This window comes from Podarcis cretensis, assembly GCF_951804945.1.
Source record: "Podarcis cretensis genome assembly, chromosome: 2".
Classification (NCBI taxonomy): domain Eukaryota; kingdom Metazoa; phylum Chordata; class Lepidosauria; order Squamata; family Lacertidae; genus Podarcis; species Podarcis cretensis.
In genome coordinates this window covers 604,621-618,637 of record NC_137171.1, presented here as the reverse complement: position 1 = coordinate 618,637, position 14,017 = coordinate 604,621, and the positions used below count along the sequence as shown (strand labels likewise).

The 14,017-nt window shown below is 44.3% G+C and overlaps 1 protein-coding gene and 1 long non-coding RNA gene across 5 annotated transcripts in view; one reads left to right on the top strand and one right to left on the bottom strand.

Annotated features, from left to right (window-relative positions):
- The first annotated feature begins 9 nt into the window (after window positions 1–9).
- On the top strand, window positions 10–13,599 carry LOC307211348. The gene is made up of 3 exons (XR_013836391.1): window positions 10–436; window positions 6,263–6,381; window positions 12,746–13,599. It is a non-coding gene; the product is annotated as an uncharacterized lncRNA (long non-coding RNA).
- PBX4 (PBX homeobox 4) overlaps window positions 13,091–14,017 on the bottom strand; it is a 55,039-nt gene continuing 54,112 nt past the window's right edge. For all 4 annotated transcript variants that reach the window (XR_013836377.1, XR_013836378.1, XM_079967846.1 and 1 more), the window contains one exon: window positions 13,091–13,916. Coding sequence is in view for 1 of the 4 variants with exons in the window: in XM_079967845.1 (XP_079823971.1) it covers window positions 13,824–13,916 (93 nt within the window). In the remaining 3 variants the exon portion in view is untranslated. The remainder of the gene's footprint in view (window positions 13,917–14,017) is intronic.

The window sequence follows — 14,017 nt, the reverse complement described above, 5'->3', positions numbered from 1 at the left end:
CTCGGCGCATGCGCGTCTTCCTCTTCCCCGCCCCCTCGGGCGCGGTTGGGAGCCGTAGAGCTAGAAAGGCGCGAGAAGCGGCGAGTCGAGAGGGAGGCGGGGCCCCCGCCAGAGAGGCAGCGGGGGGGCGGGGGGCGGGGGGCGGGGCCTGGGCTCAAGTGGAATCAGTCGCCGAGCCCGGGGCCATCTAGCCCGCGCCCCCCCCCGCCAGGCAGGACCTGAACCCGCCCCCGACTGAGCTGCAGAGGAGGGAGAGGAGCCTCCGGGCTCCCAGATACTCTTAGGCGCCCCACGGCCACCGGGAGGCCAGGGCTGTGCAGCCCACGAGGCGCAGGTTCGCACGCCGCCTCTGGAAGTGCAGCAAAACACACAGACGCGCCCAGGGCAAAGGAACTTCCGGCAGCCGGGAGCCAGGTTTGCACCCGAAGTTTGACAGGTGGGCAAAGCAGCAGACCTGTCAATCAACTGACAGCAGGATGATTTGGGGTGACCTTTTTTCCCTTCTGCCAACAGAGTGTCTTGCAAAGTGCCCCACAAGTCAACACTCTGCCCAACTGAGGAAATAAAGAGCTCCCAACAGAAAATGAGAAATTGAGGGTCTCAGTGTAGTTGTCATGCACGTTGCCCTTCCTCCCCTGCCCCCACCCCCAGAAACAAAACATAGCAACAAACACAGAAGTGGCCAGGATTTAAGGGAAAGACAACAGCCTTGCAGTGCATTCCAATATTACCAGTACAGTGGTACCTTAGGTTACAAACACCTCAGGTTGGAGACTCCGCTAACCCGGAAGTAGTACCTCGGGTTAAGAACTTTACCTCAGATGAGAACAGAAATCGTGCGGCGGCGGCACAGCAGCAGCGGGAGGCCCCATTAGCTAAAGTGGTGCCTCAAGTTAAGAACGGTTTCAGGTGAAGAACGGATCTCCAGAACAAATTAAGTTCGTAACCAGAGGTACCACTGTACAGATTAGAGGAATGGTTGAGGCTCTCATATAAAACACACCTCAGGTTGATCTACTTACGCTTCCCTCTCAGCCTAAATCTGAACCATTCCAGTATTCTTTTATCAACTCCATCACACCCGAGCTCAACCAGAACAGAGCAGAAGGGCCTGGCCAGGGACAGGATGTCCCATTTCACCACCTGAGGTGAAAGGATACCACCCCCCTCACTTACCTGGGTTGTGCATCTTCCACTTCACCTTCCAGGTTCAGAGGAGATCTTGAGAGAGCCCTGAGAAATCTCCCCAGAAATCTCTGTTCATCCATGGTAGCAGGACCCCCTTGGATTCCGCCACCTGAGGCAGCTGCCTCAGTTTGCCTCCTGGGTCCAGCCTGCCTATTTTGGTGCTATCCAAACCAGCCAAGTTCACCAGCCACACATCACTGGCCAGGATGGATGCAGTGAACCACAAAACTTCCACAAAAACCACATTCCAATACCTGTTCTGGGCCTAAAGGTTTTTCCAGGGGAAATGCCTGGAATGGCAACATCTAAGAAACCCAAACCAGGGTGCTATTCAACTAATGAATTATAACAGTGCAGCTTTCAGCTGCACAATGTAACTTCCCTGCCCTTTCCTCTCCCTGTGCGCCTGGAGGGGGATCCCCCCAACCCTCAGGGGGGACGCAGGGAGAGGGTGCGTAAATCACATTACACAGGTAAAGGTCATTCAGTAGCATAACTTGATAGCAGAATACCGCCCGAAATTCAAGTCGCATTGTTGTTTTGGCCAATTTTTCTGGATTCATCCTTTAACTACAATGAATAGCAAGCCTGGATTCTGTGAAAGTTTGGGATCTTACTGCACCAATCCCATCAGCTACAGTGGTACCTTGGTTCTCAGACTTAATCCGTTCCACAAGTCCGTTCCAAAACCAAGGCGTGCTTTCCCATAGAAAGTAATGCAAAATGGATTAACCAGTTCCAGACTTTTAAAAACAACTCCTAAAACAGCAATTTAACATGAATTTTACTATCTAATGAGACCACTGATCCATAAAATGAAAGCAATAATACAGTCACACAATCAATCAATCAGTAGTTGAACTGGGCTCCACATTGTCACAAAAACAAAAAGAGCCGCAGAAATAAAAATGCAAAATAAATAGCAAAGACAGACAGACCGCAGCACAACACTCAAAATGGAAGCATGGCACTCAAATCAGAAGCGTAACACTCAAACCGGAAGTGTGGCACTCAAAACGGAGCATGTTCGGCTTCTGAAAAAAATTTCGTAAACCAGAACACTTACAGTTTGCAGAGTTTGGGTTCCTCATTGTTTGAATACCAAGGCGTTTGAGAACCAAGGGACCACTGTATTCTTGTCTGTCTTTGTATCCCACCTTTTCCTGCAAGGAGCTCAAGATGGCTTAGAGTGTCCCCTCTCCATTTCATCCTTGCAACAACTCTGTGAGGTAGGCTAGGCTAAGAGTGAGTGACCAGCCCAAGGTCACCCAGGGAGCTTCACGGCTGTGATGTCTCAAATGGGTTGGCAGGGTTAGCTCAGAAGTTGGGGTTGCAGCCATAATCAAAAAGTTTATTGCCTGGAATAGGTGCTTGAATGTGGATTCTGTTGAAGTTTTGCAGGATTTGCATCATTCCCATTTGCTCCAACATAAGAGTTATTTGAATGGCTTGTAAATTTGCATTCCAGGTCCCTTTCCTGAAATACACATTTTGCCTGGAAACAGAACATGGTTTCTGTAGATTTTGTGGCTTACTACATCACTCCCATCTGGTCCAATGTGATTTCAATTGGGTTCATTTTGATAGCTTGGAAGTTAGCTTTCTGGGCCATTTTTCTGTAAATAATATAAATTTCCTGGAACATGGTTTATGTGAGAGTTATATCATGTAGTGCTTCAATCCAATCTAGTTTTGCATGGCTAGTGAATTTGGATGGTCTGGAAATCTCAGAAGTTGGTACTCCAGGCCATTTTTCTGAAAGTGGTATCAGAACATAGACTCTGGACTTTCTACATAAATTTCATCTAGAAACATGTCACCAATATATTTTGTTGATTTGGATAGCTTTGAAGTTGTCCTGTTGTGTCGGGTGGTTTCTGGGTATAAAGGGATTAATGCAATTATAATATTGGAATACTTTCAGTTCTAAAATATTGCTTGTCTGTCTCTATAAACAATGCCAAACACAGTGTTAAATAATACATCCTGGCTTTTACACAATTGAAAATCCACTTTCAGCTAGCTAAGAACCCCTCCTTGAAATTAAGGTGGCAGCTTCCAAGTATATCAGATTACACAGCTTACACTCATGCTTGATTTTAAAATAATTTCCCAACTGCAATATGAGCTGTATTCACAGCTGTTCTTGGGCATCTTTTCAATCATCAGTGCATTCTGTATTTTGAAGGATGTATTAAAAGAGCTCTTTATAATAAGAAACTAAATATGACTCATAGAAAGAAACAGCTACCCTAAGAGTTTAAACTTAGATTCATAGAATCATAGAATCATAGAGTTGGAAGAGACCACAAGGGCCATCGAGTCCAACCCCCTGCCAAGCAGGAAACACCATCAGAGCACTCCTGACATATGGTTGTCAAGCCTCTGCTTAAAGACCTCCAAAGAAGGAGACTCCACCACACTCCTTGGCAGCAAATTCCACTGTCAAACAGCTCTTACTGTCAGGAAGTTCTTCCTAATGTTTAGGTGGAATCTTCTTTCTTGTTGTTTGGAACCATTGCTCCGTGTCCGCTTCTCTGGAGCAGCAGAAAACAACCTTTCGCCCTCATATACATCCTTTTATATATTTGAACATGGCTATCATATCACCCCTTAACCTCCTCTTCTCCAGGCTAAACATGCCCAGCTCCCTTAGCCGTTCCTCATAAGGCATCGTTTCCAGGCCTTTGACCATTTTGGTTGCCCTCCTCTGGACACGTTCCAGTTTGTCAGTGTCCTTCTTGAACTGTGGTGCCCAGAACTGGACACAGTACTCCAGGTGAGGTCTGACCAGAGCAGAATACAGTGGCACTATTACTTCCCTTGATCTAGATGCTATACTCCTATTGATGCAGCCCAGAATTGCATTGGCTTTTTTAGCTGCCGCGTCACACTGTTGGCTCATGTCAAGTTTGTGGTCAACCAAGACTCCTAGATCCTTTTCACATGTACTGCTCTCAAGCCAGGTGTCACCCATCTTGTATTTGTGCCTCTCATTTTTTTTGCCCAAGTGCAATACTTTACATTTCTCCCTATTAAAATTCATCTTGTTTGTTTTGGCCCAGTTCTCTAATCGGTCAAGGTCGTTTTGAAGTGTGATCCTGTCCTCTGGGGTGTTAGCCACCCCTCCCAGTTTGATGTCGTCTGCAAATTTGATCAGGATGCCCTTGAGTCCATCATCCAAGTCGTTGATAAAGATGTTGAATAAGACCGGGCCCAAGACAGAACCCTGCGGCACCCCACTAGTCACTCTTCTCCAGGATGAAGAGGAACCATTGATGAGCACCCTTTCGGTTTGGTCAGTCAGCCAGTTACAAATCAACTGAGTGGTAGCATAGTCAATACTGCATTTTACCAGCTTCTTTACAAGAATATCATGGGGCACCTTGTCAAATGCCTTGCTGAAATCAAGGTAGGCTACATCCACTGCGTTCCCTTCATCTACCAGGCTTGTAATTCTGTCAAAAAACGAGATCAGGTTAGTCTGACACGACTTATTTTTCAGAAATCCATGCTGACTATTGGTGATCACAGTATTCCTTTCTAGGTGCTCACAAACTGTTTGCTTAATGATCTGCTCCAGAATCTTCCCTGGTATTGATGTCAGACTGACTGGGCGGTAATTATTTGGGTCCTCTCTTTTCCCCTTTTTGAAAATAGGGACAACATTTGCCCTCCTCCAGTCTGCCGGGACTTCGCCTGTTCTCCAGGAATTCTCAAAAATGACTGCCAGTGGTTCTGAGATCACATCTGCCAGTTCTTTTAATACTCTTGGATGCAGTTCATCTGGCCCTGGAGACTTGAATACATCTAAACTAGCCAAGTATTCTTGTACTAACTCCTTAGTTATTCTGGGCTGTGTTTCCTCTGCTGAATCATTTGCTCCAAATTCTTCAGGTCGGGCATTGTTTTCTTTATCAGAGAAGACTGAGGCAAAGAAGGCATTGAGGAGTTCAGCCCTTTCTGTGTCCCGTTTGCATTTCACCATCTTCTCCTCTGAGTGACCCCACTGTTTCTTTGTTCTTCCTTTTGCTACGAACATACCCATAAAAGCCTTTTTTGTTGCTTTTAACCTCCCTAGCAAGCCTGAGTTCATTCTGTGCTTTAGCTTTTCTGACTTTGTGTCTACACGTGCTGGCTATTTGTTTGAATTCCTCTTTGGTGGTTTCCCCCCTTTTCCATTTTTTGTACACATCCTTTTTTAATCTTAACTCAGTTAAAAGTTCTTTAGATAGCCACCCTGGCACCTTCCATGTTTCCGTCTCATTGGTTATAGGACTCAGGGTCAGAAAACAATTAAGATTTCCTTCATCCAATTTTCATTTTTCTCATTAGCTTCTCATTAGAAGCTTATGCAGCAAAGAAACATTTTCATATCTCCATGTCCCAGTAGCTATAGATTGGCATCAGTGACTAGATGCATCTAGTCTATATATCTGGTCCATGGGGCCTGTTGGAGGCTGTGTAGTTGCAACACATTCTATGGATGAAGGAATCTCTGCTGGTCTTAGCCTTGAAAGATGTAAGTCCATGTAATCCTAAAACGTAACCATGACCTGTATGACAACTATCACATACAAAGAAGAAGAAGAAGAAGAGGAGGAGGAGGAGGAGGAGTTTGGATTTGATATCCCGCTTTATCACTACCCTAAAGAGTCTCAAAGCGGCTCACATTCTCCTTTCCCTTCCTCCCCCACAACAAACACTCTGTGAGGTGAGTGGGGCTGAGAGACTTCAAAGAAGTGTGACTGGCCCAAGGTCACCCAGCAGCTGCAGGTGGAGGAGCAGAGACACGAACCCGGTTCCCCAGATTAGGAGTCTACCGCTCTTAACCACTACACCACACTGGCTGTAGAGGAGATCAAGATGCACAACATCAGAGAGTCCTGTAGAACAAATATGTTTTAACAAGATGAAAACACAGGCTTTCTGCCACACCCAGTTTTCAAGAAAATTTTAAGAGACCAAGATTCTAATTGAGCACGCAAACAAAAAGCCAATCCCTGAAAGAAAACATTTTGTTGCAATTGATGTACAATCCCAATCAAACTTGTATCGTTTTTGTGCCCCTTAGAGGAAAGCTGAGATGACCCCTGGGTCCCTTGCAACTCTGCAATTCTATGATTCTGTGACCTGAATTCCATTTTGCCTCTGCTCCACCTTAAGCAACTCTGTGACTGACAACTGGTCCAGGTAGTTCAACTTCTGAGGCTGAGGACTATACATTTGCTGAGACTCAGCACCCTTCCATTTGCAGGGAGCTACTTCAGGGATGGGGGGACGCAGGTGGCGCTGTGGGTTAAAGCCTCAGCGCCTAGGGCTTGCCGATCGAAAGGTCGGCGGTTCGAATCCCTGCGGCGGGGTGCGCTCCCGCTGCTCGGTCCCAGCGCCTGCCAACCTAGCAGTTCGAAAGCACCCCCGGGTGCAAGTAGATAAATAGGGACCGCTTACCAGCGGGAAGGTAAACGGCGTTTCCGTGTGCGGCTCTGGCTCTGGCTCTGGCCAGAGCAGCGATGTCACGCTGGCCACGTGACCCAGAAGTGTCTCCGGACAGCGCTGGCCCCTGGCCTCTAGAGTGAGATGGGCGCACAACCCCAGAGTCTGTCAAGACTGGCCCGTACGGGCAGGGGTACCTTTACCTTTACCTTTACTTCAAGGGTGCCCCTTCATGGATCACTGCCTTGCCGTGGCGAAGGGGCTTGAATAAATCAGAGAAGCTATGAGCTATGCCGTGCAGGGCCACCCAAGATGGACAGGTCATAGTGGAAAGTTTTGACCAAACGTGATCCACCTGGAGCAGGAACCGGCAAGCCACTCCAGTATCCCTGCCAAGAAAACTCCATGGACAAAGACAACAGGCATATAAAAGTTATGACGCTGGAAGATGAGCCCCTCAGGTCGGAAGGCACCCAACATGCTACTGAGGAAGAGCGGAGGACAAGTACAAGTAGATTCAGAGCTGATGAAGTGGCTGGGCCAAAGCCGAAAGGACGCTCAGTTGCGGATATGCCTGGAAGCGAAAGGAAAGTCCAATGCTGTAAAGAAAAATATTGCATAGGAACCTGGAATGTAAGAACCATGAACCTTGGTAAGTTGGATGTGGTCAAAAATTAGATGGCAAGAATAAATATTGACATCCTGGGCATCAGTGAACTAAAATGGACGGGAATGGGCGAATTCAGTTCGGATGACCATCACATCTACTACTGTGGGCAAGAAACCCGTAAAAGAAATGGAGTGGCCCTCATAGTCAACAAAAGAGTGGCAAAAGCTGTACTGGGATGCAATCTCAAAAATGATAGAATGATCTCGATACGAATCCAAGGCAGACCTTTTAACATCACAGTAATCCAAACTTATGCACCAACCACTGGTGCTGAAGAAACTGAAATTGACCAATTCTATGAAGACTTACAACACCTGATAGAAATGACACCAAAGAAGGATGTTCTCCTCATTATAGGGGATTGGAATGCTAAAGTAGGGAGTCAAGAGATAAAAGGAACAACTAGCAAGTTTGGCCTTGGAGTTCAAAACGATGCAGGGCAAAGGCTAATAGAGTTCTGCCAAGAGAACAAGCTGGTCATCACAAACACTCTTTTCCAACAATACAAGAGACGACTCTACACATGGACATCACCAGATGGGCAGAATCGAAATCAGATTGATTATATTCTCTGCAGTCAAAGATGGAGAAGCTCTATACAGTCAGCAAAAACAAGACCTGGAGCTGACTGTGGCTCAGATCATCAGCTTCTTATAGCAAAATTCAAGCTTAAACTGAAGAAAGTAGGAAAAACCACTGGGCCGGTAAGATACAATCTAAGTCAAATCCCTTATGAATACCCAGTGGAAGTGAGGAACAGGTTTAAGGATTTAGATTTGGTGGACAGAGTACCTGAAGAACTATGGATGGAGGCTCGTAACATTATACAGAAGGCAGCAACTAAAACCATCCCAATGAAAAGGAAATGCAAGAAAGCAAAGTGGCTGTCCAACGATGCCTTACAAATAGCGGGGGAGAGAAGGCAAGCAAAATGTGATGGAGATAGTGAAAGATACAGGAAATTGTGGTACATGACACCAGTCAAGCTTGCTAAAATATATCATTTGTCTGATAATAAATGTTGGAAATGTAAAGAGACTGAAGGAACATTCTTTCACCTTTGGTGGACGTGCCCAAAGATTAAGGCTTTCTGGGAGATGATCTATAATGAAATGAAAAAGGTATTTAAATATACCTTCCTGAAGAAACCAGAGCTGGGCATGGTCAGCCAATTGGTGCCAAAGAAGGATAGAAATTTTTTTTATGTATGCTACAACAGCAGCAAGGATACTTATTGCAAAGTATTGGAAGACACAAGATCTACCCACCCGGGAAGAATGGCAGATGAAGGTGATGGATTACATGGAACTGGCGGAAATGACTGGCAGAATGCGAGACAAGGGAGAAGAGTCGGTAGAAGAAGACTGGAAGAAATTTAAAGTCTACAGTGGTGCCTCGCAAGACGAAAAGAATCCGTTCCGCGAGTCTCTTCGTCTCGCGGTTTTTTCATCTTGCGAAGCAAGCCCATTAGCGGCTTAGTGGATTAGCGCTATTAGCGGTTTAGGGGCTTAGCGGATCAGCTGATAAGCGGCTTAGCGGCTTAGCGGATCAGCTGATAAGCGGCTTAGCGGCTTAGAAAAAGGGGGGGAAGGGAAAAAACCCCGCAGGAACTCGCAAGACATTTTCGTCTTGCGAAGCAAGCCCATAGGAAATTCGTTTTGCGAAGCACCTCCAAAACGGAAAACCCTTTCCTCTAGCGGGTTTTCCGTCTTGTGAGGCATTCGTCTTGCGGGGCACCACTGTATTTACAGAAACATTGTAAAATTAAGGAATGTTAGAAGGATGCTGGAATGAAGCTATGTGGTTTTAGCAGTAATGTTATAAAGGATTAAGTAAAAATGGATTTTTAACAGGTCAGAATGTAAAGTTACAATATATTAAGATAAATTAGTAAAATAAAAACAAAGAAGGAAAGGATTAGCTGAAACAACTAATGAACTAGATTACAAAAAAGGGAGGTGTGAGGAGGTCAAGGAAACAAGCAAATGATAGATAAGATACGGAAAGATGGATTTGTTTTTAATTGTTTTTTTCTGTATTTTGTATTTTCTGTTTTTTCTTTTTCTTTCTTTTTTATTCTTGTAACTTTTTGAAACACCAATAAATATTATTAAAAAAAAAAAGATACAGGAAATTGAATGCAGATTTCCAAAAAATAGCAAGGAGAGACAAGAAGGCCTTCTTAAACGAGCAATGCAAAGAAATAGAGGAAAACAATAGAATGGGAAAAACCAGAGATCTGTTCAAGAAAATTGGAGATATGAAAGGAACATTTCAAACAAAGATTTCCATAATAAAAGACAAAAGTGGAAAGGACCTAACAGAAGCAGAAGACATCAAGAAGAGGTGGCAAGAATACACAGAGGAATTATACCAGAAAGATATGGATGTCTCGTATAGCCCAGGTAGTGTGGTTGCTGACCTTGAGCCAGACATCCTGGAGAGTGAAGTCAAATGGGCCTTAGAAACCACTGCAAATAACAAGGCAAGTGGAAGTGATGATATTCCAGCTGAACTATTTAACATTTTAAAAGATGATGCTGTTAAGGTGCTACACTCAATATGCCAGCAAATTTGGAAAACTCAGCAGTGGCCAGAGGATTGGAGAAGATCAGTCTACATCCCAATCCCAAAGAAGGGAAGTGCCAAAGAATGCTCCAACTACCGCACAATTGCACTCATTTCACACGCTAGCAAGGTTATGCTTAAAATTCTACAAGGCAGGCTTAAGCAGTATGTGGACCGAGAACTCCCAGAAGTGCAAGCTGGATTTCGAAGGGGCAGAGGAACCAGAGACCAAATTGCAAACATGCGCTGGATTATGGAGAAAGCTAGAGAGTTCCAGAAAGACATCTACTTCTGCTTCATTGACTATGCAAAAGCCTTTGACTGTGTCGACCACAGCAAACTATGGCAAGCTCTTAAAGAAATGGGAGTGCCTGATCACCTCATCTCTCTCCTGAGAACTCTGTATGTGGGACAAGAAGCTAGTTAGAACTGGATATGGAACAACTGATTGGTTCAAAATTGGGAAAGGAGTACAGCAAGGCTGTATATTGTCTCCCTGCTTATTTAACTTATGTGCAGAATTCATCATGCGAAAGGCTGGGCTGGATGAATCCCAAACCAGAATTAAGATCGCCGGAAGAAATATCAACAACCTCAGATATGCAGATGACACAACCTTGATGGCAGAAAGTGAGGAGGAATTAAAGAACCTTTTAATGAGGGTGAAAGAGGAGAGCGCAAAATATAGTTTGAAGCTCAACATCAAAAAAACGAAGATCATGGCCACTGGTCCCATCACCTCCTGGCAAATAGAAGGGGAAGAAATGGAGGCAGTGGGAGATTTTACTTTCTTGGGTTCCATGATCACTGCAGATGGTGACAGCAGTCACAAAGTTAAAAGACGCCTGCTTCTTGGGAGAAAGGCGATGGCAAACCTAGACAGCATCCTAAAAAGCAGAGACATCACCTTACCAACAAAGGTCCGTATAGTTAAAGCCATGGTCTTCCCAGTAGTGATGTATGGATGTGAAAGCTGGACCATCAAGAAGGCTGATCGCCGAAGAATTGATGCTTTTGAATTATGGTGCTGGAGGAGACTCTTGAGAGTCCCATGGACTGCAAGAAGATCAAACCTCTCCATTCTTAAGGAAATTAGCCCTGAGTGCTCACTGGAAGGACAGATCGTGAAGCTGAGGCTCCAATACTTTGGCCACCTCATGAGAAGAGAAGACTCCCTGGAAAAGACCCTGATGTTGGGAAAGATGGAGGGCACAAGGAGAAGGGGACGACAGAGGACGATGGTTGGACAGTGTTCTCGAAGCTACAAACATGAGTCTGACCAAACTGCGGGAGGCAGTGGAAGACAGGAGTGCCTGGTGTGCTCTGGTCCATGGGGTCACGAAGAGTCAGACACAACTAAACGACTAAACAACAACAACAACTTCAGGGGTGGGGCAAGAGACATACTTTAACATCAGCCACTTCCTGATGGGGTTGCACTACCTTGAAAGAAAGATGTTCATGGCTTGGGAAAAAAAAAAAAATTCCTTCCAGTAGCACCTTAAAGACCAACTAAGTTAGTTCTTGGTATGAGCTTTCGTGTGCATGCACACTTCTTCAGATACACTGTGTGCATGCACACTTCTTCGTGTGCATGCACACTTCTTCAGATACACTGTGTATCTGAAGAAGTGTGCATGCACACGAAAGCTCATACCAAGAACTAACTTAGTTGGTCTTTAAGGTGCTACTGGAAGGAATTTTTTTTGTTTTGACTATGGCAGACCAACACGGCTACCTATCTGTAACATGGCTTGGGAGTTCTCCTAAATCCAATGTTGTCAATGAAGATACAGGCAGCTTCACAATGTAGAATGCATCCCACACGCTTCAGCTGGTGGTCCAGTTAGTCTCTTAAGGATAACTGGATTTCAATGATTACTCTCTAGTAACTTCTACAATGCACCATGTCTGGAGCTGCCTCTGAAGAGTTCAGAAACCACAGCTAGTGCAGAATGCTGGGGCCAAATAGTATGATCATGTTACCCTGGCTCTGGTCCGGCTGCACTAGCTCTGCACATGTTTCCAAGCCTAATTCAATGTGCTGATTTTAACTTGGGAGAACCTTGCATGGCTCAGGCCCTCTGTGTTTGCTGGAGCACCTCTCCAGATATGATCCTACATGTAACCTTGCAGTGGTCAGCCAAGAAAGAGCCTCTGAGTGTCCTAAGAGATGCTCACAGGGAGGTGACAAGGGAGAAGAGCTCTTTTGGTGGTGCACTCTATGGAACGCTTGCCATGGTGAGGCTGTCCGGCACGAGCGTTAACAACTTTTGGGTGCAGATACAAGACCTTTCTCTGGTCCCAGGCATTTGATGGAACATGACAGTATCTGTTGGCTTTTATGTGTTATCTTTCTGTTTGGCACTGTTGGCTGGCTGCTGTGCCGAGATATAGGCATTTATGGGATGGATGCTTTTTTACTATTACGTTGTTCCTTGTTTCTGCATTTTAAATTTTGCATTATTTTCTGCAAGCTGCCTTGGCATAAGGTGTTTTAAGAAACGCAATGAACAGTAAAACAATAAAACATCACATGAAGACATAACTATTTAGTCTCTCCCTGGTAACATATGCTTCTTTTAAGACTGACTGGTCATAGGGTAAAAATGGGTGTCATATTTAGTCTGCAGTCATATCTCAGCTTAGTAAGTAGAGATATGAACAAGCCTTTTACCTGCAAACTGAGTGAGAGCCTTTGTATGACTCATGATTAAACCAGGAAGTTACCTAATTAACCACGTTTTCCCATTTTGGCCTAACTAGAAAGCCATGATTACTAGTTTTAGGCAGACTGGCTGTTAATTTTTTTAATCATCGCAGAGATGGTTATCTAGGCTTTCATCACATTCATAAAATATCTCTTTATAAAGTTACATGCAGGATTCTGCTACAGATATAGGGGAGGCTTCTGGGTGCCAGCAAAACAGCACCATCCAGTGAGCTTTTGCTACAAGCGTTCAGAATCATTTCCCCACAAGCATCCCGAGAGCTCAGTTTCCAAAAGAAAGAGAGGTTTGAAGCAAACGCTCTACTGCTCTACCAAATGTTGCTTCTGTTTTCGCCCATATGTCATAACACAGGAACAACGGTACCTTCATCTGTCCAAGCACCTTCATAGGTAACTATATTTGTTTATAGGGCAAAATATTTCCTTCTTTTCTTCATCCACCTGCCAGGAAGCTGTTAGCTGACAAACATGAAGGAAGGCTTCGAAAGAGGCAGAAAGGAAAAAAAGGACTTTGGAAGTTTATTCTTTGATAAAATTTCAACTGAAAGTGGTGGACTTTGCTATTAACATTTTTCTAAATGCACAAAAATCTATTCACAAGGAAGTCTGTGTTTACTCTAAGACATTAAATTAGAACTACATGAGAGTGACACAGAAGATGAAATTTCTATTCGAGAGCAAAGTCCAACAATCATTTTGGTAAAGCAATGGCCTGTTCTGGTTAATGAGTTCAAAGAAAAAGCCTTCCTATACAAAATTACAATACAGAGAACGCATACAATTACAATACAAGAGGGGCTATTTGTTAGTAACTAGCATCTAGAACAGAATTTTTATAATAAAAACACATAGAAATTAAAATCAGTTGCTATTTTTTTAAATTGGAAAAATGGAGACAAATTCCAAAGTTCATTGGAGAAACACTTTCAGACTTGTAAGCATAAAAGTGATATTTCTTTTTAAAAAAGGAATTTGGTTTGGTAAATGAAGCCAGTTCCTTTAAAATCCAAAGGGCAGAAGCCAGAAGACTCAAGCACATCATGCCGAGAGGTAGAGAGGTGTCCATATATAATCACAATCTTCTATTGGTTTTCTTTTTTCTTTTTCTTTTGTCTGAGGTAATTAGCTGTGTGTGTCAAGTTGTAGAATCAAAAGTATTGGCAAAAAAAGAGCAACATTGACAAGTTACACTAACGACCTCTTTCCTCTCCTCAACAGGTCCTAAAAAATTTAATTAGACGCATCTGAATTAATGCTTCCGGGATCTCCGGCAGGTGAAGTGATTGATGAAGGGGTAGTAGCATCCTGCCAGCTGCCATTAGCCTGAAGAGGGAATAAATGCATTTTGTTGTTAAGTCCACAAGGTGTTACTTGCATCCTAAACCATTCTGATTCTGATTTCCCACATCACAGTGGGAGATCAC